Source organism: Fusarium redolens (genome assembly GCF_020744475.1).
Source record: "Fusarium redolens strain MPI-CAGE-AT-0023 chromosome Unknown BKA55scaffold_9, whole genome shotgun sequence".
In the NCBI taxonomy this organism is placed as follows: Eukaryota; Fungi; Ascomycota; class Sordariomycetes; order Hypocreales; family Nectriaceae; genus Fusarium; species Fusarium redolens.
Genome location: NW_025763672.1, coordinates 1,688,303 through 1,711,652, shown reverse-complemented (window position 1 = coordinate 1,711,652; position 23,350 = coordinate 1,688,303). Strand labels below are relative to the sequence as shown.

The 23,350-nt window shown below is 48.3% G+C and overlaps 9 protein-coding genes across 9 annotated transcripts; 4 read left to right on the top strand and 5 right to left on the bottom strand.

The window, feature by feature from the left end:
- Window positions 1-105: 105 nt before the first annotated feature.
- Window positions 106-3,221, bottom strand: BKA55DRAFT_616813 (Spc98 family-domain-containing protein). The gene is made up of 2 exons (XM_046196719.1): window positions 2,979-3,221; window positions 106-2,926 (listed from the first exon to the last, which is right to left on the bottom strand). The coding sequence occupies exons 1-2, from the start codon at window positions 3,106-3,108 to the stop codon at window positions 165-167; spliced, it is 2,892 nt and encodes a 963-aa protein (XP_046048865.1). The 5' UTR covers window positions 3,109-3,221; the 3' UTR covers window positions 106-164.
- Window positions 3,222-3,298: 77 nt separating this feature from the next.
- BKA55DRAFT_395626 (chromatin modification-related protein EAF7-domain-containing protein) lies at window positions 3,299-4,524 on the top strand. Its single transcript, XM_046186034.1, has 2 exons — window positions 3,299-3,771; window positions 3,825-4,524. Exons 1-2 carry the CDS (start codon window positions 3,552-3,554, stop codon window positions 4,463-4,465), a joined length of 861 nt encoding a protein of 286 aa, XP_046048864.1. The 5' UTR covers window positions 3,299-3,551; the 3' UTR covers window positions 4,466-4,524.
- A 59-nt stretch (window positions 4,525-4,583) lies between these two features.
- Window positions 4,584-6,251, bottom strand: BKA55DRAFT_691173 (uncharacterized protein; the record flags this gene model as incomplete). The annotated part of the gene is made up of 1 exon (XM_046199628.1): window positions 4,584-6,251. The coding sequence occupies one exon, from the start codon at window positions 6,249-6,251 to the stop codon at window positions 4,584-4,586; it is 1,668 nt and encodes a 555-aa protein (XP_046048863.1).
- A 379-nt stretch (window positions 6,252-6,630) lies between these two features.
- BKA55DRAFT_513743 (P-loop containing nucleoside triphosphate hydrolase protein) lies at window positions 6,631-8,626 on the top strand (the record flags this gene model as incomplete). The annotated part of the gene is made up of 2 exons (XM_046187924.1): window positions 6,631-6,855; window positions 6,905-8,626. The coding sequence occupies 2 exons, from the start codon at window positions 6,631-6,633 to the stop codon at window positions 8,624-8,626; spliced, it is 1,947 nt and encodes a 648-aa protein (XP_046048862.1).
- Window positions 8,627-9,550: 924 nt separating this feature from the next.
- On the top strand, window positions 9,551-11,335 carry BKA55DRAFT_691171 (uncharacterized protein; the record flags this gene model as incomplete). The annotated part of the gene is made up of 2 exons (XM_046199627.1): window positions 9,551-11,060; window positions 11,133-11,335. The coding sequence occupies 2 exons, from the start codon at window positions 9,551-9,553 to the stop codon at window positions 11,333-11,335; spliced, it is 1,713 nt and encodes a 570-aa protein (XP_046048861.1).
- A 139-nt stretch (window positions 11,336-11,474) lies between these two features.
- BKA55DRAFT_570847 (uncharacterized protein) lies at window positions 11,475-12,505 on the bottom strand. The gene has a single exon (XM_046193025.1). It carries the CDS (start codon window positions 12,444-12,446, stop codon window positions 11,658-11,660), a length of 789 nt encoding a protein of 262 aa, XP_046048860.1. The 5' UTR covers window positions 12,447-12,505; the 3' UTR covers window positions 11,475-11,657.
- A 100-nt stretch (window positions 12,506-12,605) lies between these two features.
- Window positions 12,606-12,810, top strand: BKA55DRAFT_570846 (uncharacterized protein). The gene has a single exon (XM_046193024.1). It carries the CDS (start codon window positions 12,619-12,621, stop codon window positions 12,790-12,792), a length of 174 nt encoding a protein of 57 aa, XP_046048859.1. The 5' UTR covers window positions 12,606-12,618; the 3' UTR covers window positions 12,793-12,810.
- Window positions 12,811-12,979: 169 nt separating this feature from the next.
- BKA55DRAFT_513717 (cell morphogenesis N-terminal-domain-containing protein) lies at window positions 12,980-20,675 on the bottom strand (the record flags this gene model as incomplete). Its single annotated transcript, XM_046187920.1, has 2 exons — window positions 12,980-19,939; window positions 19,992-20,675. Coding segments are annotated over 2 exons (7,644 nt in total), but the record flags the coding sequence as incomplete, so codon positions are not given.
- A 764-nt stretch (window positions 20,676-21,439) lies between these two features.
- BKA55DRAFT_395540 (uncharacterized protein) lies at window positions 21,440-22,267 on the bottom strand. Its single transcript, XM_046186033.1, has 2 exons — window positions 22,046-22,267; window positions 21,440-21,978 (listed from the first exon to the last, which is right to left on the bottom strand). Exon 2 carries the CDS (start codon window positions 21,955-21,957, stop codon window positions 21,529-21,531), a length of 429 nt encoding a protein of 142 aa, XP_046048857.1. The 5' UTR covers window positions 21,958-21,978; window positions 22,046-22,267; the 3' UTR covers window positions 21,440-21,528.
- Between the last annotated feature and the right edge of the window lie 1,083 nt (window positions 22,268-23,350).

The window sequence follows — 23,350 nt, the reverse complement described above, 5'->3', positions numbered from 1 at the left end:
ATCAAGCTGACCACCAAAGCAAGGGGTACAACCTACGTCGATGGCGGGGTATCGAATCATCAATACTTTGGTAGTCTGAAAAAAAAAACATGTAGTTTTGATAGAATTTCATGTATGCCTTCATATCCTTCATGATTAATATGTTTATATTATGAATCGTATTCCTAGTGTTTAGTGTAGTAGTGTCCCATGTCGAGCTTTAACAATAGTTGAGCCACCATATGGTCCTCACCAATACCCTCCTGTTTCAAACCCAAATCGTCAGAGACCTTATTACTTGTCGATCGGCTTTTTTCGGTCAAGGCTCGACAGACAGTCATGAATATTTGCACCTTCTTCTTGAAATTGCTATACAGACCCTGTAATTCTTTCAGTTGTCCAGGGTCGGTAGTCTGGGTCTTTCCAAGAGCCTTTCTTCGAGAAAACTTGGCATACTCCAGAACTGAGCTAAAGATTTCTTCAAGCAAATTCAGCACTGGCTGCTGTCGTTTCCGGAGAAAAAGAGAAAGCATGATTCGATCGAGCACTCGAGAGTGAAATTCTCGTAGTCTATCAGGACTCTCAACCTTATCTGCTGTACTCTTGGTTGTCGAAGGGTTCTTCAAGTCGGCTTCGATTTTATCTAGTTTAGCCTCAAATGCTTCCCAAGGAATGGCGACCCCAGCATCCATGAAGAACGAGGTGATACCGGAAACGAAATGGTGGGCCTCTCGAGTAAGTCGGTAGGAAATGTCCTCAGGGTCATCCCAGCGACTGGTTCTAGCATTAACATCTCGGAACAGTTGGTTGACGATATAAACCATCCTCATGATTCTTAGCAACAGCTTGAAGACTCGATCATACTGTGTCAATATCACAGGGGTGATGATACTGGATAATGCCGCAGGTGCCTTGTAGGACAATCGCAAAAAGTCAAGAGCTTCCAAAGAGTCTGGATTCATGCACTTGTCGATCTCTTCCTGCGACAAATCTCGAACAGCAAAACTCATGTCTCCTGGGAGCTCAGACGCATCCCTCGATATACTGGCCAGCTTCTCCTTAGCGAACTCGTTGTCTGAATCGAAGCTGTCGGCTAGAACGCCCATGAGAGCTAGGCGTAATTCCGAGCTCGCCGGTGGCCAAGTATCTCGACCTCCAAGACGAAGACCCATGACACCTCCTTGTCGTGCAACTCCAGCCTGTCGTTCGGCTGTTTCTAGGTCGGGGTCGAATAAGGCATGGGATAAGCGGCTTACGAACATGCCGCTACCAAAGAGGTGGAAATCACGGTGCATCTTTAGGTGACCACGTAAATCATGGTTATTAAACAGCAGCCTCAGACTCTCCTGGTTGACGACCTCAGATTGCGCGGAAGCAATACCCCCAAACGAAAGCACGGGAAGGAGTGATGGATGAGGCGTGAAATCGAAGCCATTGGTAGGAGATTGAGACGTGCGGGTAGCAGACTGTGTAAGACGTTCGCGCAAGATTTGGCTCAATGTATCCTCTTTGCTCACATCATCAGGCAAGGGCTCGTCCATACGCGCTGTGAGAGTATTCAGGAGCCCTATTTCTGACATGGGGTCTTCACGAAAGAAAGGGTTTGCGATCCCAGAACCAATCGTGAGTTCATTGCTTTCCAGGTTGGCTTTATCTCGAAATGAATAGTCGCGGATTGCCCCTAAGAGATCGTCGTGATACTTGGCTACACGTTTCTCAAGGTTCTCGATGGCGTTCCAGTCGTAAAGCCAGCTAACCTTTGGGGGATCAGTCGCACTGATGATACTTGATGAAGCCAAGGGATGCTCGGGATGGCATTCCCTAATGAACCGCAGGTTCTTGCCTGTCTCAAAGATAGACTTGGCAATATCGTAGGGCATGAAATGGGGCATTTTGGTCTCATCCAAGAGAAAGTCAATGTCCTCAACTTCCTGCCCGAAGTCATCGGTGTATTTCTCTGTGTCGACTTTGATGAAGCCTTTGCTCGCCCCAATATTGGCCTTGGTCAAGGGAATCCCCTTCTCTTGCCTGGTACCGATCCATTCTTCCAAGAACTCGATCCAAGGCAAAGAAACTCTCTGTAAAACCTCGCGCATGATCCCTCGAAGCTGTTCTTCGCCGTAGTCGACTGAGTATGCTTCATGAAATACCTGGGATAGAACATGTTGGTCTTCGTAGCCTTTGCGGAATTTGGAAGCAAGTCTTTGAAAGGGTATCAGAATCGCAAGCATTCCTTTGACTGTTGATTGAAGCTCCAAAAGCGACCGTGGTGTCTGCCTATGGAGCGCGACATGTCGCTGAACGTCCTTAAGGATTTGATCAAGCACACCAGCCAAAGCAACACCGCATTTGGACGTGCGCTTTGCGTAAGTAGAATTGACAAAGGACCGCAATTCGAATAACATTGATCCGCAGCGGTGACATTGTTTTTCCAGGCCCTGGAGTACATCTTTGGAATACCCCGTGACCCGCATGCTCGGAATCGCTGGTGCAAAAGAGCGTCCTTTCTCCTGTTTGGAGTAGAAGATCGATTCTTGGCCAAGAGCCAAAGCAAGCAATGAAGAAAAGTAGGCTTTAATATCGACAACAGGGACCTCAGAGCTTTTCAGCTCAAGAGGGTCGATGGACCAACCCAGTAAGGCATCGTAGACGGTGGCTCCAGCTTCCGTAACTAAAGGCGGTTGTTGACCAGCCGGCGTACCGGAGATGAAGCTGTCCCAAGTCCTGTGTTCGGGTGTTTTCTCTTCTGGCTCATCGGTGTGTATCCAGATATCATCATCAGTTTCCGGATCAGCTAGACTTTCCGTGGAGGCTTGGATATCGTTGGTGGAGGCAGTTACTTCTGGCTCTAGCTCCCCTTGAGGCTCAAGCTGGGACGGTAATTTGAAGAAGCCACTTTGATCTACTGACACTTGGCCAAGTTGAACAAGCTCCGATTTTATATCATCTAGATACACAAGTTAGTAGAGCTACAGTTCAATTTCAAGCTCCATACTTACCTCTGAGCCCAGGAGAAAAGAAGGGATTCTGAGCTTGCGAGTCACCATCTAATTGATGCAGGTACTTCGACGGTTCCCAAAAGTCAGGTATAGTGAACACAGCTCCGAGGTCTTCCTTGGATTCAGCCATGATCCTTGCTCATCAATTTTATACGATTCAATAACATCGTTCTCAACGGCACGTTTCGGGTTTCAATGTCGAGCCTGAACTTGAGCTTGTTATCCCAGGTACGTCTGAAGAGCAATTAACGCGATGTCAATATCCATACCCCTCCGTAGACGCGCTTCATAGGCGCGTTTCAGGGCCCTGTGCACTAAAAATGGAGCGCCTCAAGCTCGGGGCGCGCTTTCTGCAAGATTAGCTTATGATTTCATCGGAACCTCCTTCTTAGCCAGTCCATCGAATTGGACCACGGGATCGGGCAGTTTTTAAATCTTTCAATTTTGTTCGAGACGTCAAGATTATCCATACCACCAAGCAACAGCCCCAATACACAATTGCCACTTACACAGCATATTTCACGAACATCGCCATTGAATCGATCACTCTTGATCTCCTCATCATAATCAACAATGGCGCCGAGGAAGCGCGCTCGGGCTAGCACCCAGACTGTTGCGACACCAACTCCTGCGCGGGATGACGATGCAATGGACGTCGATACTCCCCAGACTGGTGATAACGAAGGGCCTAGTGAGACAAAAGAGCAACAGCCAGACAATAACTACAATGATCTTTGGACGGATGATCAAGTGGCTTCATTATTCAAGGGTGTCATTCGCTGGAAACCAGCTGGTCAGTTAGATCTCTTCTTGCATGTCGAGCTGTCGCTAACCAGTGCTGCGCAGGCATGCACAAGCACTTCCGAATGATAGCGATTTCGGAGCACTTGCGGAACCATGGTTTCGACCCTGATCTTTACCAACACACACGCATTCCGTACATTTGGCAGAAGCTCCGAACATACTACAATCTCGAGGTCATTGACGAAAGAGAGAACTTCGACGATGATGAGAGCGAATACAACGAGTTCTCCCTTCCAAGGGCGCAATTCTTTGATGCCATGATGGCCCGCGCCGCGGCCGACCCCAGCGAAGCTCCAACATCACCAGCCCAGCTCGACCTTTCTCCGCCACCTTCGCCCGCCAAGAAGCGCAAGAGAGGCGATACGAAAACAAGAGGCACATCAGTAGAAGACACCGAGGACGGCACGGACGCCCCATCACCAGCGCCCAAGTCCAAACGAGGCGCCTCGCGACAAAAGAAGAAAGCCACCCCGGCCAAGGCTGAGAAGCAAGAAAAAGCCGAGACCACAGAAGAGGAAGAAGAAGAGGAGAGCGAAGAAGAAGAAAGCGAGAGCTCTTCTAGTGAGGAAGAAGAAAGTGCGGAAGAGAGCGAAACACAAGTGTCAAAGTCTACACGAGGTGCCAAGAAGGGCCAGAAGGCTAAGACTGCTAAAGCAAAGGCAAGACCAAAGAGGAGACGTTAACTTCACAATTAACTAGTACGATTCAAATGATAGACGGGCGGTTCAGATACCCTTAGGCATGGGAGTCATAAGTATTTATTCACATTAAAAAACGGGCTCCCCGAGCTCTAATGCCCATTCACTGGCTAACATCAGGTATTGTCTCATATTCTCCTTCCCACTCACTGCGGTACTTTATCGTGGTTCTCCAATCCCTTCCTATGGGAAAGATACTCTCCACATCCATATTCGACCGTTGCAACGGACCCGGTTCTAGCATTCTAGGTAGTTCAGTGAGCGGTTTCTTCTGTAGCAGATCCCACATCTCAGTCTCAGCCTGCCAGCTGACGTACTGGTCGCGTTCTTCTGCATATTGCTCCTGTCGCCGCTCACTTGCGATGCGGTTCTTGAGAGACTCTTTCTTCCGATACGTTTCTGGAAAGTCGGCGGCTGAGAACAGCACAACTTCGTTTGCCTCCCGTGCGATAGCAGCGTCCTCTTCATTCGAATGTGAGGCGGGCTCTTCGAAATCAGAGCTCAGGGCCTCGTTTCCAGAAGAGTTGACGACTTCATCTACGTCAGATGGTGCTTCAAAGGCTTGGTCGGCCTCTTCGCCGCCGTTAGACAGAAGGGTTTCCACTTCTTCATAGCTAAGGGGTTCACGTTCTCCTTCCTCCTCTCGCTGGGGCGGCTCCTCATGGACCTCAAGTCGTAGTCTTCGTGCGCATTGGCTCCAAAACTGATGGGAATTATGATTCAGTCCTAGGGAGGATACGGCTGCTTCGACATCTTGTGCTCTGATGATTTCGCGAGTAGTTGGTACGAGTTCCTTTTTGGCCCTGATTCTTGACTCGCTGAGAAATATCGTTGTTTGAACCAATCTTTTTGTAATTGAGACTGCCAAAGAGTGAAAGTCTTCGAACGTAGTAGCCCACATTGAGGGGGGGCTATTGTCGATAGAATCCCAGTTCTCACTAGGAATGGAGGAATTCATAAAGATGCGCTCAGAGAGTCTTAGCCAGGCGTGTAAGTTGAATAGCTTGGAGAAAGGAAGATCCTGGCCTTCAGCGACGGTTTCGCCCTTGTCGATTCGGCGAGCGATTCTTGGGCTGATATCCCAGCAGTCTCCCCATTTACTCTCCTCTCGCTGTTCCTCCTTTCGTTCCTGGCGCACAGAAATAGCATCTGCAGCCTCGTCCAATGCGTGGCAACATTGCTGGCTAAGTTCTACTGCGGCTGGGATCTCCGGAAATTCAATAGCGGGGCGTCTGACTTGTCGTTGTCTCAAAAGCCGTGCTCTTCGGAGCACGTTGAGATAATGATTCACCTCGATCTCGCTCTTGGTGCCTATCCGGGATGCAATACCTGGAAGATCACTCTGACCAAGACGAGCGATCGCTTCGAAGAAAAGTTTCTTCTCCGGTATTGACCAGTAAGTGAGACCTATTTGGCTTGGGTACAGAACGGTCTCTTCGTTATCGTCGGTAAAGCAGACACGCTGGGCTGCATCTTCAATATCTCTATTGAGAAGATCCAAGTATTCGGTGTTGAGAACTCCTTTTTGTCTTTTGAAAAGTCGGGGGGCTAAATCTTCTTCAGCACGTCTTTTCAGGCAAGGATCCTCGTTGTCTTGATCTGTTTCATCCTCATTCTCACTATACACGCTGCCAGATGCGTCGGTTTGATCAGCAACGTATTGCTCGTCAAGTGGCGGTAACAGAACATCGTCTCTCAGTTTCATGCTTCCAACTTGCTCTGTGTCGCTTAAATCCTCATCGAGGGGTTCATAATTGGTTTCCGACTCCATGCTCGGTTGTGTATGATATCTGGAAGAATACGAGAGGGCGAAAACATGGTAGCAAGTAGAATGAATTCGAGTTACTCCTGACTAGGAGCGGGTATCAAAGAAGAAAATATAAGAACTTTTAGAACACAAAAAAAGACAGTTTAGAAGTTGATATTGACTTTAACTCATGGCTCATATTGCACCGAAATTTTATAAGCGCTTGTCCACTCCTTCACGTTGAAGTGAAATATTAGTGGAATAATGTTGCTTACATAATGCATTCACATTGTAAACCTTGGATACCTTAGTCAAAGACTCATGACATCTTAGCCATGAAGTATTTTTTTATCACATATCGATGAGACGAAACGTATTTCCATTGCACCTCTCATCATGTGCAATGTTACGAGCTATACCACGATGTATTTTACGGCCCAAAGCCGCGACGTTACCATTCATAATAAAATCACAGCCATTCAGAGCCTTTGCCTCAGCTGTTCCTCATGAAACCCCCAAGTTACAGCTTCGAGATTATCAAGAAGAATGCATAGACTCAGTTCTTTCCTCGTTAAAGAATGGCCACAAAAGAGTCGGAATATCTCTAGCTACTGGTAGCGGTAAAACAGTAAGCGCACTTCTCTTATATGAAAGCTCTATCGATTGACACATCGAAGGTCATCTTTACACAACTCATTGATAGAATCCCAACAGCAAATAAGGATGCGCAACAGACACTAATCTTGGCGCATCGTCGTGAGCTGGTGGAACAAGCGGCGAATCACTGTCAACGCGCGTATCCAGATAAGAGGATCGAGATTGAGATGGGTAATGTTCATGCAACTGGAACGGCAGATATCACAGTCGCCAGCGTGCGAAGCATAACGTCACAAGGCCGTCTTAAGAAATTCGACCCGTCCCGCTTCAAACTTTTGCTGGTTGACGAAGCTCATCACATCGTCGCTCCAGGGTACCTCAAGACCCTTCGTCACTTTGGATTGGATGAGAAGCGACCTGACTCTCCAAATCTAGTTGGTGTCTCTGCCACGTTCTCACGTTTCGATGGAGTGAAACTTGGCGCAGCTATCGACGAAATCGTCTATCATAAAGATTATGTGGATATGATCTCTAAGAAGTGGCTGTCCGATGTCATTTTTACAACTGTTGAGTCTAAAGCAAACTTATCCGAAGTTAAGAAGGGGGCTTTCGGCGATTATCTTCCTTCAGATCTATCCAAGGCCGTCAACACCAGTGAGATCAACGATATAACAGTCCGCAGCTGGATAGCGAAAGCTCCAGGGAGAAAATCAACACTTGTGTTTTGCGTTGACGTTGCTCATGTGGTGGAGTTGACAGATCGGTTCCGGCAGCACGGCTTTGACGCGAGATATGTTACTGGAGAGACCCCCAAGATTGAAAGAGGCGAGACGTTGAATTCGTTTCGAAAGGGAGAGTTTCCTGTGCTGGTCAACTGCGGTGTTTTCACTGAAGGAACTGATATCCCAAATATCGACTGCATTATCCTCGCAAGGCCGACGAGGTCTCGTAACTTGCTTGTTCAAATGATCGGTAGAGGAATGCGGTTACACCCGGGAAAGAAGAACTGCCATATCATCGATCTGGTCTCGAGTTTGGACACTGGAATCGTGACCACACCAACGCTATTTGGTCTTGACCCTGATATCCTGGTTGAGAGGGCAACAGTGAATGACCTACGCAAGATCAAGGACACAGAGCATGTCACGTCTCAACAACCTTTGTCATACCAGACCACTCCCGGGCCTGGAGCCGATAGTGTCACATTCACAGACTATGACTCGGTTTTAGATCTTATCGCCGATACGTCTGGCGAGAAACACATCCGGGCCATAAGTAAGTATGCATGGGTTCAGGTCGGAAAAGAAAAGTTTGTGTTATCGTCACCGAGTGGTTCATATGTTCGAATCGAGCGGGTTAGTGAACAGCTCAACACAAAGGGGCCGCTTTACCGAGCTATAGAGGTACGAGCTCTCCCGCCTGGCGTAGCCAAAGCACCATACGCAATGCCACGGGAGATCCTCACGGCAGCCACATTCACTGATGCAGTGCACGGAGCGGACAGTTTCGCGGCCAAGATGTTCCCCCACACATTTATTCACCGCTATCAAAGATGGCGGACACTGCCACCTACGCAAGGACAAGTTGACTTCATCAACAAGATGCGGGGAAAGGCGGAACCTTTGAAACCCGAGAACTTAGACAAGGGCAAGGCTGCGGACATGATCACAAAGCTCAAGCATGGCGCGCGTGGTCAGTTTGCGAGAATTGAGGCAGGACAGAGAAGACAAGATAAACAGAACCGGGTGGCCGAGGCTAAGAGACTTCGAGAGCAGGTCAAGGTAGGGCCTGTGGCATCATAATGCAGAAAACGAGCCACATGCAGCGGTGTCTGTGCTTGTGATTGCATGTATAACACGGGATATAGATGGGAGCGGGGGAGTTTTGAATGGACTTTTGTATATAACTGTATTATAACCACTTACGGAATGTTTCTAGAAGTTGACACGGGTCAATGTATGACCATACAACGTTACAAACAACCCGATCCACGAGTCTCTCATCGTATGCACCGGCTCTGCCGAAGATGCAACCGCCACAGAACGATCTCGTGTATGCTCAGAACCCAGGACCAAGGGGCGCAAACAGTTTATAAAGCTGGCCAAATCCTCATAAATCGTTGACATCGAGATCTGTCCCTCGCGTCGTGACTCACTGATGGTGAAGGTACGCGGGAGTCGTCAGCTCATTGAAGACGTTGGGAGAGGGGGTTTGACCTATTAGGTTAAATCGCAAAACTTTGTATCTACACAAAGTTGGGCAACAACAAGAACATGGCATCATATAAGTGAGAAATACTCATAACCTTTTTTGTGTGGCTGTATATAAGATAGTGACTGGACTTTGCTTCTCTACTGAGTGAACTTTCTCAAACGTTGGCAGAAACCCTTTTACACTGGCAGCCCCTGATTAGCAGCACGTTTGTAATTCATCTCTTGCAGGCCCTCATTGTTCTCTTCCCAATTGTCCAGACAGTGTTGGTTCCAAAAATTCACCTTGTTCAGGTCTAGTTGGTGAACTGGAGTGACAGGCACTGCTGGACGGCTGCACAGCTCTGTTCACTCATTATTTGTTCACCTACCACACATTGTGAATATTCCCCTCTCTCCTCCCGCGCACACAATATTTCCTCATTTTAGAATATACACAAATTTCTTTCTTCTGGACAAATCTGTGGGAGACTTGTTATCGGAGACACATCTTGAAACCCAACACCAACCTTCATCATGACGCCGAACAACTTGTCGGCCCCATGCGCCCAACCTCCTCCTTCTCTACTCATAGAGAATCCAGACCAAGAATTGCCTCCCAATGGAAGTCAAGAAGAGAAACAAGGCACTTATCCAAGTTCTTCATCTGGGAGCAACCTCAAAGTATTCTCGCCACACAGTCGACGAGCTCTTAATGATTACCTCTGCAGCCCCAACCCGGGCGAAGTGTCTTCAGTTGATGTTCACACTCCTCCTACCGACCCTCAAAAGGATAAGCCCAATGCTAGAGATGGACGCGAAGCCAAGCTCAAACGGAACATCGACGCCCAAGTCAATCGACGCCGGGAGTATCACGAGCCCAACACCAGCCACCGATCCCAGTTCACCTTTCCAGAGAGCAAGCCCGAATTCAAGCTTCTAGAGAACTGGCATTCCGAATACCCCTATCCTTGCAACGAAGATTATCCCGAAGATGATGAGTTCACCTTGAAGCCTAGAATCCTCGCTTCGCAAATCGACCCTGAGATACCTCTATCCCTACACAAGTGGCATAGCGAAGCCAACTTCCTCGAGCCACTTGCTCTTGAGGCTGCCATTCGCCAAGAGTATGCTGTTCACGCTACCTACAAGAAGCGCCATCACGATGCTGGCGTCAAAGAGATTAATCATGAGAGACAGGCCGCTGCCGAACAGGAGGCTCTCAAGATGCTCGACTTGGACACACCGATCGAATTCCCTGTGCTGCCACCGGATGTCCAACAAGAAATATACGCCGACAAAGTTGATGTTGCCACTTTGACCAGAAAGATCGCTATTCGCGATGGATATGTAGAAGGCATGATTGCTGGAGAGTTCACATTTCACCCAGAGACCTCTCACCTACCACCTACCGAGGAACAGACGGCGGTTCTTCGCGAAGCTGAGAGTTTTCAGGGGCTGTTCTCGCTGGGAGAGGTCGATGAAGATGAATTTGCCATTCTCCAGAATACTTCAAAGAAGGGCAAGTCTTCCAACAAGTCTTCGACTTCCAAATCCTCAAACTATGATGAGTGGCTCAAAGACCAGTCATCCAATATCTGTCCGGCGACCAAGTGGCTTGACGAAGAGGCGGCCTTTTCGAAGAAAAAGGCATACAACAAAGCCTTTTCCAAGCAGGTCAAGTACCACTTCCCAACTTTCAACTCACCCCATATGAAAGAACTTCCCAAGGCCGTCGACACAAACAAACTTGAATGGGAAACCGACTATTTCCCCTACCTACTCCCCGAGACTGAGTACGATGCTAAGCGCCAAAATATGTACGAAACTCCTGTCAAGACTGATGTCCCCAAATGGTTCCCAACCTTCGCCAGCTACGGCATTGTCCACCTCAACCGCCGCAACAGCACCGAGAAGCAGTACAAGGAGTTCCTTACCCAGGTCTGGAGACTCGAGACTCAAATGCGCAGCAAGAAAAACAACAAGTGGGACAAGAAATGGCACGAACCCAGTTCTCGCTGGGCCGAACCTTTCCAGAAGGCGAGCGGTGGCTAGTGGAAATGCCGCTTCGAGTCTGGCAAACCGGTTGAGGAGCAGTTCTGTCACAAGTATCATGAAGGTCAGGATTGGGTCAGCTTCGAGAAGGCCGCGCCGCGCGACCTTGTCGAGCAAGAAGTGGTTTCTGGGGAGTTCAGCTTCGATGACGTTTTCGACATGGATGGTACTGATGACAACAAAGCCGTTGGTACGACGAAGCCCGAAATGTATCTCAAGGAGATCGAAACGGCTGTGAAGAAGGCCATTGCGAAGGTTGGTATGTGAGCGTGGAATGTAACCACCAGAAGTGAGTGTCGTTAACTGTGAGAGATGAGGAAAGGGAAAGGAGATTTCGATGTGGGATAAGTGAGGGCCATGTCATTATAGAACGTTTTCGCATAGATAAATTTGGATAACGTTCTGACGTGCTAACTCTGTTATATATTGCGTTCCCAGTCTTAACGTGAAGTTGTGACGGTATAAACATAATTGCTTGTGGGAGATAACATAGTATTAACTGCCCTTTGCTTAACATTTGACCCACCATATAAACGAAATGTGCCATATATTACATAGAATACATAAAATACATGATTGTATTCCACGTCTAACCCTGTGACCCCTCGATCTCAATGGCAGACACGTCAACCACCACGTCTTCCTCCTCAGTCTTTACCTTCTCCAGTAGAGGTAACATTTCACCTCTCCTCATCAACACAAGCTTGTTCTTATCCTCTCCATACTTCAAGCCAACTGTAACTCCATCTAGACCCATCTCTTGAGCCTTGATATTCCATAACAGTTGCAAGACATCTCCCTCCTTCGAACAACACACATAACCCAGCGCCACATCCGCAGAGTGCATCTCGCCCTGCACACCCTTCGTAGCTGGTTTCTCACCCACCAGGAGGCCCAGGACATCATTGCCTCGCCATCCCGGAGGTGCTGCTGCCATAGCGCCCTTGAGCTCCCGAATGTACATTGGGCTTGCACTCCGAGCACCCGCTTTGCATTGAAGAATCACTTTACATGTCTGTGTCGTTGAGGGGAGCGTCCATATTCCTAGAAGATCCATGCCACGGTCTGACTGCCCCCCAACGCGTTTGAGGACGAAGCCATACCGGGATAGTGTATCGGCGACTGTGTATTCGTAATGGGTGCCTCTGTAGACCGTAGATCTTTTGTTTAAGCTGACACGTTCCACATATGATAAAAAGGATGCGAGATCGGAGTGCTCCTTTGTGGGAGCATCAGGGTATATTAATTCAAAGGGTTTAGGAGCCTTGGCTTTGCGCTTGCTCATGAACCTTGCACCATTTATTGCGCGGCACCATTTCGTCGACTGATTGACATGCCTCGAGACATTAGAAAAGCCTCGAAACAAAATAGGCATCATTCCACAGAGTGCTGGTCGTTGTATCAAACCTTTCCATCTTAAAACCGTGAGTTATGAAGATTGAAATGCGCATACTGAATATGCATTAAACGGGGTTAGATATATATGCCCTGTCCGCGTTTTCTAAGGCGTTATCATACGAACTAAACTTGAGGGCAACGTATTATAAGATATGATCAGCTGTCTTTTCTTGAGAATAGATAGTCTTGAGTTTATGACTCTTTATTCGGATTTAGTCGATGGAAGCTTAAGCTTCCATTGTACCTTACTTTACCATGTTCCCCCTCCCTTGGTGAAACTGACAGATGTCACACAACCACCTCACAACTACAGGTCTTTTTTATGAAATGCGAATACAATGGCCTATTCGGGTTTGAATTCAATCGCTTTTAACATTTATGTAGTGACATATCCAATCCTGACTAGTTCACGTGCAAAATCCCTGGCGCCAGCGCAGCACAAGTTCCACTCATCATACATCATATCCAAAAATTATACAAAAATGGCGAATAAAACTAGTACTTTTTACATCATCATAGCATATCACCTTCTGCGTGATCTTGCATGCCTGGTGGGAATATACTGTTTGCCAGGCGTGATGCCGGTTGAGGTGGTGGTTTCTCCCTGCTCCTCTCGTCTCGTGAACGGCTACTTGGTCCGCGCCTCATTCTCGACTGAGGTCTTCGTGTCACGGGCTTGATCATATTTTCCAAGTAAAAGGCGCTTTCAGTATGTCCTGTGCCGGGCCTCTCATCATCAGCATCAGAGAAGCCTCCCACATACTCATCATCGGAAATAATGTCGCCCATCTGTGGTTGATAGGAGGCTGGAGCGGAGGGCGATGTGATGGATCTGGAATGCAGGCCTGGTCTAACGGTAGGAATTACCACACTGAAAGCGCCTGGATTCATGGTATTCGAGCTTGCTTCCCTCGACAATCCAGGAGATCGATCGGAGAATCCGTTCTGGAAGGAGGTATTGTTCGAGGCTTCGTGAAGAATGGGCAGAATCTGCTCATCGTAGAGTTCTGCCCCAGTCTCGAAGGACTCTGGAGTATATTCAGTAATTGTTCTGGAAGATCTACCATCGTCATCTGTTGTGGGACTCGATGGCTCTTCGAAGAAGTCGTCAAGGCTGTCCAGCTTGGTTGCAAGATCTCCTTGAACGTCTCCACGACCTTCATCAGACAACATCGTTTCGGTTCGTTCTGGTGCGCCGAAGTAGTTGTATGGGAAGTCATCGGCATGAAACTCAACATCGGGGGTGGGTGAAGTTTCAGTCAACATCCCTTCAGAGCCCTGACAAGTATAGAAAGCGGCATGAATATTGGCTCGCGTAGCGTCTGTCTTCTTCGCAGGCATAGGAATGGCCCATCCTGATGCCTCGGGTATTCCAAACAGACTCTGCGTACGCTCATATTCCTTGCGAATTGCCCTCGAGGTTGGCCGCGTCATACTCATCCTCAAATGGTGCTTGTCCATATGATTTCCAGACATGGTCATAATATTGTCCAGCACCTCAAGAGCCTCCATACAGAACTCTGTCTGTAGGAGCCGAAGAAGTGGAGAGATCAGATCGGATCCATGACCAGCTAATTCAGGCTTGCGCATGTCCACTTCGGGAATTGCAACACAAAGGATCCTCATGGTCTGAATCTTGACCCACGACAAGGAGTTTGTGAGAAGTCCGGTCAGGAAAGTCACCATCTGGAAGTCCATTTGCGGGAGGTAGTATTCTCGTAAAGCTCCCCATAGTTCAACAATGAAGTCCTTGCTGCTGTCCTGTGGGTTCCCCAACGCAAAATCGTCCAAAGCCTCAGCAATGCCAGCCAAGCCTTGGTTATCGGCTTCTTCTTGGAGGAGTCTTGCCGTCTGTATGACGCTCTCGTCCGAGGAGGGCTTCTCAAGTTCATTCAAAAAACGAGGGAAGTTGGCGAGTAACGAGAAGAATAGACGGGACTCATCGCCAACTAGGCCATCGCTTGGTAGAGGTACTAACTTGTCTATTGTGTTGAGAGTTGGTTGCCAACAAAGGGACGACCGCAGACCCTTATGAAGCAGAGGCTGGACACCTTCAAATATCCCCTCCCAGCGAGACGGTTGGCCATCGGCAAGTATTCGTCGCACATTCGGCGAGCTCAAGTCCAATTTTGTAAGGAATTTGTTGAGCATTTCAACTGCTTCCAAGAACTCCCGCTCGTTGATAGACTCTAAGCAAGCACAGGTTGTCCAAAACAGTTGTGGGAAGTTAAGAAGATCTTCAGCATCAAGCTTGACAATGATGGTCTTCAAAGTCGTCAAGATTTCCATCGAGAATGATTGGATTTCCGGGTCCTCATCAGCAATAGTATTGGACAATCGGGCAAGCATGTCTCCAAGCATTGGCTGGTCCACTGATGTGAGAACGCATCTGAAGATTTGAAACGACCGGCAAGCAAGATGTCGAACTGGGCAGGACGTCGCCCAAGTTAGCGAAAGGCGTCCCCAATGCTCTTTGATTCCAGGGAAGGTCATCTCAAAGGTCTTGATGACCTCTGCTGTAAGGAACTCCATGCTTGGCGGTACTTTGCTATCGTGATCGTCAACCTTGCCGTTGCTGTCCTCATACCCCCAGACCACAGAGCGATCGTGCCGGCGGATCATATCAATCAGATCCTCGATGGCCTTCTTGTCAACATCCTGGGTCTGGTCGTCTATTTGCGAAATTACCACTTCGTGAATAAGATGCACGAGCATCTCCCGTGCCTGCTCCTGGACCAGCGGAGTGTAGTGATCCCACAGAACAGTGACGACCTGAAGGAGAAGCGGGACGTTCTCGTGGGTGAGGTGAACTGGAGATACCATTAAATCCACAAGTAGGATCAACGACAGTTGACCAAGAGAAAATCCAGCTTGTTTGGTTCCAACTGGAAGAGCCTCCGCTAAGTTTGCACAGTATGGCAGAAGATTGATATCAGCTGGGGGCTCAACAGCATCTCGTTTCTCGTTCGGTACCATGGCCTTTGGGGTTATCTGCATAAGAAGGAATTCAACGACCTTGATGCCCGGCGTGCTATTGGTTGTTGAGAGAAAAACGACAATTTGCTTAGCATACTCCACGAAATTCTGCTCTCGACGCTCAAGACACAGCTGCATGATGAATTCGAGAACCAAGCGAACGTTTCCTGGGTAAGGCCCAGTTGCAAGAGCCTGCCAGAGAGCTTGAACCTCATTATGCAATGCACCGCTGGATTTGATAGTGATCTCGAGCAGGTTTGCAAGCAATACAAAGGACTGTGCTGCAGGTCCACCACTGGGGTCCAACTTCAACTCGATAGACTGGATCCAGGGCAACATCACTGCAACGACATTTCGTTGAGCTGCAGGTTGTAGATCCTTGAAGTAGAGGGTGAACTCGGAGAAGATATGAAATGCTAGTTCTGTGTGTTGTTTGGCAAGGCGTTTGGAGATCTCGAATTGTGCTAGTTTGTATACAGCCTGCGTTTTGTCTGAGATGCTGATGTCAAAGTCTTGGATCTTGGAGTTTCTCTGTTGGCGTGCCTCCAAGCTCCGAAGGACAGTCGAAGACTTGGACCGGATCTCGCTTTGATCATTGCCCAATGTGAAAAGACACAGACCAAGGAGCTTCCAGAACGGACAAGGATAGTCAATGTGGTCCTGCAGAACTTGCGTGACTACGACGAAGTAGCTTTCGAGGACTTTGGGTGCCTCAGCCAAATAGCAACGTGCAATGCAGTGCTCCATCAAGTAAGGAACCTCCTGATTATGGACAATTAGGTTCTGGAGTGCTCTTCTGCCAATGACGTTCATCTTATCACTTCCTGAGTTGAAAATGGAGTCGATCCAAGCAAGCATGCGCCGAACATCAAACTGAAGGACCACGTTACTCTCAGTTGTAACACTAATCGGTCCACCGCAAAGAGCAGCCATTGCACTGAGGGCTGCAGTCCGGAGGTTTCTCTTCTCTATCTCCATCGCAGCGGTAGCAGTGCCTCGCTCGCCCAATGTCTGTTGGTCGATTAGCGATTGTCGCATGGTGTCCTCTCGAGCGCGAATCTGGTTCTGATTTGGTGAGAATCCGCACCAGTCCTCCATCAGTGAGAACGCCGATTTTCGAGATTCAAAAGTCATCCATCGGGACGGATCCTTGGTTCTGTTGATTCCTTCAAATAGTGCTTCCATAAGTCCACAGTAATGGCGTCGGAGCTTCTGGAATTCCCAATCCATCTGGACCTCTCCGTCCATCAGGAATAACTTCAGATCCTTTGTGTATGTGGTAAGGGTAGTTAAGAAAAACTCGCCGTTGTAAACTTCGGGTTCTCTGAGGAAATGGGAAGTCAACTTGAACACATGGGTGATCTCCGTTCTGAGAAGATCCATCTTTCGGTTCCTCCTAGGATTGCTATTTGTCCTCTGATGTATCCGAGCCCGCGCCTCATCGTTGCATCGAGAGACTTGGCCTTGCAGTTCCTCAAGCAGAGTCCGATAAATATGAATGTTGATGGAGCCCATAGCAACAACAACAGCATCCCGAACGGATGCGGACGAGACAGACAGCATGGGAATGAGGTACTTGAACAACATCCGAGCTGTCACAATCTTATCTTTGGACGACGCTTTGGAAGCCTTCCGGACGTGCTGAGGATCCTGAGCCGTTGGCAAAGCACCTGGGTCTGCTAGTGTTGTGCAAGCGAATATTAGATACAGCTTCCATTGCTCCACCATCACCTCAGGATGAGTCGTCGCAGATCGGGCTCCTAGCCTAGCACTTCCTGGTTCATTGTTGTAGTACAAGCCCCTTGAAGGCTCGGAGAGGTACACGATTGGCTTGTACATCTGCAAAATACGATTGCAAATGAGATCGCGACAAATAGTGACTGTAAATGGGCATTTCTCGTAAGCCATTCGAATGAGTTTAGGGAAGATTTTAAACCATAAAGTCGTATCATAAGAGACATCACTGGCACAGAGCTCGACAAGGGCACCTTGGTTGTTGGTGTTTTGTAGGCCCCGTTGTAGTCGGCTTCGTTCGGCAACGGATAGCTGCTCATCGTTGAAGTCCATGACCTTACTAGACTCGTTTTCAAGAATATCAATCAGCCTCATGGAGTCCTTATCCTCGGAAGCTTCTTTTCCAAGGGCCTTGTCAAATTCAACGATCAGGCGAAGAACTGTCACTGCAAAGTGACGAACTCGTCGTGATTGCGAACAGAGAAAGAACAGACCATGGGCCTCGGCCTGGTCAACCTCTGCCCAAATGCTGGAAAGATCAAGCTTGATTGCTCTCTTGTCAGAGGCATTAGCTTCAGGTTGGTCTGTAGCAGCATCACGGGTCTTTTGTCTAATTTCCTCGATCCATATTTGTAAGAGTTCAACGTATAAGCGTAGGGTGTTCTCGATATGACTATGGCCAAGCATACCGCCATCAGACATTGTCGAGTATCGATCATCGAAATTAAAGATGAAACGAGCGAATCCCATAGTAACTTGTTGAGCATGTGATTGTCTTGCAATGGCTTTCAAAGAATTGGCAGATGACTCCGCAATATTATACTGCACATGGGCTGTTCCGGTACACAGCAAATTGATCAGAGAGTTGAAGGGGATGTCGACAGAAAGACAACGAGGTAACGCCTGAACAGCAACATGTAGGAGTTCATAAAACGCTTGTTTTTGATCTGCCGCACTCTGATGGTCGTCTTTGCGAGAGAAGGTAAAGGTTTCAGTTATAGGGGTTTTTGGCAAAGGGCTGTTGAACTTCTCATCCAAGGCCGCTTGTCCACCGAAGGTATTATCACAAATAATTGTGATTTTCCCAAGTATTTCACAAAATTTGAGATAGAAGTCTCGGACCCCGTCACTCAAAACGTGAGTTAAGACCGGACGCGTGATGTACTCCTCCTTCGAAGCCGCATTTGGTTGTGATAACGGAGAGTTGCGGGCAGAAGACATAGCAGGGGAGACAGGAAATCGATCAGGAGTCGAACTCGAATTCGAGTTTTCAAAGAATTGCGGGAACGGAGGTCGTCCTTGTTCGCCCTTCTCCAAGTCTGACATTATGTATAGGAAAGCCCTGATGCCAACGACAACTCGGTCAGGATCCAGTTGCTCAACTTTCAATTCTTTGTTGGAAGTGAAAAGTTCAGCATTGATGAGAGGAAACACAACATTCCTAAAGCAGTATTCAGGATACTTGAAGCCAACAATTCGAATGATCTGGATCAGAGGTTCAGTGCACGGAGTATCCGATGCAACCAAACTTCGCTTGGATGATGGCAAAACAAGTTTCATGACCTCGTCAATTTTGCGGAGGCTATTTTGAAAGGTTTCATTAGTTCGATATAGGAATGTCCATAACAAGCGAGAGATGACCTGAAGACAAAGGGGCTTAGTCATTCGATCCTTGACTTTGGTTTGTAAAGGCAATATCAACTGCAGCCATTGCGATCCAAAGTTGTCTGGAGAGGAAACACAGAGCAAAGTCGCAGTAAGAGGGAATGCGAAATTCCAATGCCTCGGCTTCATAAACATTTGGGCAAGGCGAGGTCCGACAGCAGCAAGTACTTCCGCCCATTTTGGATGCATGAAATGACTATTGCTTGCCTTTGCGGCGATTGGAAGAAGAAGCATCTCTATCACTTGGCAGAAGGCTGTCTTGACTTTTTGACCGTGGGATTTCTGGAATAGACGACCAAGTGAGATGAGAAAATCGCAAGATTGCTCCCATGACTCTTCGGGTGAGATCTTGAGCTTTAGGTGCTTCATGCCGCCCAAGACAAGTTCTACCTTTCCCTCAGCGTCTCGACCAGAAGAGGAGGTAGGACTTTTGACCACGCGTTCTTGGAGAGAACTGTCCAAGTCTTCAATGAACCTCCTGGTAACTCCACCAAAGTTAATGCCACTCATGTGTCCCAGCAATTGAGCAAAAAGGTTCCAATTGGCAAGTTTCAGAGGCGACATCATCAATTGCTCAGTATCGGCGATTTTTAGCTGTCCAAAGATGATGCTTTCCAGCTTATCCTCCATTTCGGCGGTGATAGACGGCAAGTTGCTCTGGCTGATGACTTCGAGGAGAACACGGCAAAGAATGTATATAGATACGGTCGACCGGCGTTCAGCTTGTGCTACAAACTCCTGCCTTGCTGCGAGCGTTGGCGGACCATTTGGGAAAACAGCATCAGGACCTCCTTGACCGGGCATCGCAGCTTGTACTGGTTCTGTATTTCTTCGAACAAGAGGTGGCCCCGCCGCGGCATTCCGAGATTGCTGAAGATGGCTGCGAGCTTCGTTGGCGGCATCACTTTTACTTTTCCTCCAGAGCATCATCGAGTCTATTAAGGCTTTCGGTTTAGGGCTAGCGATATGACCCAGAGCGACAATCAACTGATCGAACGCTGGGTCGACACCTGGTCCGCAAATTTGTTCAGCATTGGGTTCGGGATCAAAAGGGACCGTGACGCATTCTGTTAACTTCTCTTCCGCTTGTGCAATAAACTACATCAAGTTAGTTGTGGTGTGCGTTTATAACACTAAAGCTTGGACTGACTGAGGTGAACAAGACATGAAGCGCATATTCGCCAACGGTCTTTTGCTCATCCTTATGACGAGAAGAGTGAGAGTGATGGGGGGTGTGATCGCGCCGAGCTTTACTATGCATTCGTTCGAGCTTTCGTTGGGTCATGCCGTATGGAGCATCAGTAGCATTGGGACGGTCCATAGGTGCAACATTTCCGGAGAGAGATGTAGGTGGCCGAGAAGGATAACTGGCGTCGCCATCGATACGGGTGGTCACCGATTGCATGTCTGGACGATCAAAGCCGACACCAGCGGCTGCGATCATCTGCGGGCTGAGGGGACTGGAGCTGGTACTGGCCAAGCTGCCATTTCTCGAGTGTTGAATGCCGTGGACAATCGAAGTTTGACGATGATGGCCGTATGCGGCGCTCTTCGGGTCGATAATGCGTTCTACGACGCCGCCAAGGGGGCTCCTCGAGTGAAGTCGTGGGGAGGCCAAGGGCGGGTGCGTCTGGGGGATCTTTTCGGCGGACGAGTCTCGTGAGTGCGCAAATCGATGGGCGACCGGCGATTCTGAAGCTACTGGGCGTAATGTTCTATCCCAATTCTTCTCATCATCTTCTTCCTCCTCCTCTTCGAGTCTAGGAACAGGCCGGGGAGAGAACCTGAGCGTATCCTGCAGGTGGTCCGGCAGCGGCTGCGACGGCACTATGGGTCACACAAGGGGTTAGTCAACAAAAGATATATCTTTGCTGAATGTTTGAAGATGCTGGTGAAACGGTAGCAGAGACGCCTAGAGCAGGGTCTGCATGTAAGCACTGCCAACTCTGCTTGGATTACAGTTATAAATACAGTAGCCCAGGCTGAATTGTCTAGGTTGTCTTGGGGTGACTGGTGACGAAGGTATTCCCGCGATACAGCCCAGATTTTAGAGGTGGTGCGGGAAGAGAGGGGTTGGTGTCAGGTACTGAAAGTATTGGAGTGTGGACACCCCTTCTAAGGATTTTGACTTACCCATCCTCAAGTTCTATATCGCAATCCCATGATCTATGGTGATTCTCTAGTCTCAATGTCAGTATCGCAACTGAGCAAAAGAAAACGAGAAGAAAACGAGAAAGGCGAAGGATATTTACGGGTCTAAAGGGATGCAGCTATGCATGTGCAGTATACGAGGGAGTCTTTTGACAACAAAGACAAAGACCCCAAGAGACCGACTGACTTTGACGGCTGGGCCACGCGCAATGACGCTACCGTCAACTTGCCCATGTATTGGCCCGGCCCGCTGAATGGCTTGTCCGACAAGCCTTTAAAGAGGCTGTTATGGAGCCAAGCGAACCCAGGGAGCTCTAACACATGGCACACATGGCAGTCGATTCGCAGTGTTTTTTGACCATATCCTTGCCATCTGCAAGGGCCATGGCCTATCAACGGAACTAAGATCAACCGACATGGAATGACGGGCCCTTGGTAGAGACGGCGCGCCACTTCTTGCCTGTCAATTGGCTTCTTGAAAAGGGGGCCTCGGTGATCCTCATGGCTCAAGGGTTCGAGATCTTATCTGTGAGACATCAATTCACGAGAATGACTCGGTGAGGTTCGAGGTCTGGGTATCCGCCATGCCAAAGCTGGTGGATTATCAGAACATAAACGAGAGCGCGCCTGCACTTGTTAGCAAGGATCAAAGGACCCAGATGCTCATCAGCGTAGCATTTGTTTCCTCCGCTGATCATTGTACCATTATGGAATTGCTTAAAAGATAATCCTTGAGTTAGCATGATGGACCTGGGCATCTCCATGTCGTTCAGTATCTCGCTATGAACATCACGCACATCTTCATTATGCGAAGGGATGGTATAAGCGAGGATTTCACGAGTCAGGGATCTATATATCATATGTGATATCTCTGCTCCATCCTGCCAGCTCGCTAGCAGAGCATGAAGGGTTAAAGATTGGACGCATTGAGGCACCACTCGAAAGTAGCTGGGACTCAAAGCCATCACAATTCATGATGATGGTGACTAAAAGCATATGTTAAGTAATGCAACCTGCTCGGTAGACATGGTCAAACCACGAGTGTTTGTTTACATAGTACCTAGATAGAGGATTCATAGGTATTCATGTGAGACATTCTTGTGTCATGGCTGTTGATGTCCCGCATTCCAATGTATGATCGGCTTTGAGCAAAGAAATTGACAATAGTACCCTGAAGTATCTTGGCGGTAATGTCAAAGAAACTGAGGTAAGTGCCACATCGTAGAACTTATAAAGAAGGCCAATGCTTTCTATTGTTCTGATCAACTGGCCTGCTGACAGCAGCCACACTGGGCCATGAACGGCAATCGATCTTGTGTTCAGCGGTTTGTCTCTGGACTGCACGAATTTTCTATGTAGTCGAATCGACCAACAATTTGAGGGGGTCGAGGCATGTGCGCTCGGCACTTCAAAGGAGCCGCGGATCGAAACATCGGGATAGTTTCCGCAGAAGATTTCAGGGCGGAACTAGCATCCAATGTAGCAAGGTGATTCGAAGATCTTGGGGTAAATGTTCCGGCTACATAAACATGAGGAGCAGAACTAGCGAAGATAGTCGACAATAGATGGGCACGCGGGACAAAAACGCGGGGATGGAGGCAAGAGAATGAATGAATGCTATTGCTCGATATGCCGAGGCCAGTTGAGTCGACCGGGAGTCGATTACGGGAAATGCTGAATTCCGTGCAAATGGCGGCTTCATACCTTATTGAGCGTGTTCGTTTTCGGAACCCCGCCGGCGCCGACCGCAATATCTCATGATTCGACCGCCGTTACTTACCGTTTGATCTTCCGGGTGCTGGCGGGGAGGTCGCTCCAAGGAAAGGTACCTTATTAGGTATCATACCTAGTAGAAAACACATATCAAGTTCCGAGTTTCCCGTTTTCTTCATTATTCTGTTTCTTTCTGGCTTTTGAGATGTCTTTGCGGTATAAGTAATCCATTCCACTGTCCTCTTTCTTTTCGCGACAAAGAAACATAAACTCAAAAGTGAATTGAACACTTTCAACGTCTCCAAAGCATCTCTGGCCTGAATCCCTGCAATCCTGCATTTGAGCCCCAACAACGAGAAGAACCCCGGCTTTAAAGGTTCAATCCGAGCCAACAACCGAGCAAGATAAAGACTACTGTGGCATTCCGCAGCCAGTCTGGGTAGCTGCCACCTTTTTACCCCGTTGAGGAGGTTTCGTTTCACCTTGCTTCGGATAGATATTCCCGTAATAGCTACGACTTATCATTTCCCACAGGAGTTGAAGTTTTGCCTGCTGAGTCGATGGGTTTACGTGGTCAAAGTTCATGATTAGTGCTGATCCTTCAAGTGTAAGTGTGGTCCAGGAAACTCACCTCGCACGATAAAG

Coding starts and splice junctions, on each gene's coding strand:
- BKA55DRAFT_570846 (XM_046193024.1), top strand. CDS start 12,619: ATGATCAGCTGTCTTTTCTTGAGAATAGATAGTCTTGAGTTTATGACT.
- BKA55DRAFT_395626 (XM_046186034.1), top strand. CDS start 3,552: ATGGCGCCGAGGAAGCGCGCTCGGGCTAGCACCCAGACTGTTGCGACA. Junction 3,772..3,824: donor CATTCGCTGGAAACCAGCTG/GTCAGTTAGATC, acceptor AGTGCTGCGCAG/GCATGCACAAGCACTTCCGA.
- BKA55DRAFT_395540 (XM_046186033.1), bottom strand. CDS start 21,957: ATGGCTTTGAGTCCCAGCTACTTTCGAGTGGTGCCTCAATGCGTCCAA.
- BKA55DRAFT_616813 (XM_046196719.1), bottom strand. CDS start 3,108: ATGGCTGAATCCAAGGAAGACCTCGGAGCTGTGTTCACTATACCTGAC. Junction 2,927..2,978: donor CTTTTCTCCTGGGCTCAGAG/GTAAGTATGGAG, acceptor TTGTGTATCTAG/ATGATATAAAATCGGAGCTT.
- BKA55DRAFT_570847 (XM_046193025.1), bottom strand. CDS start 12,446: ATGATGCCTATTTTGTTTCGAGGCTTTTCTAATGTCTCGAGGCATGTC.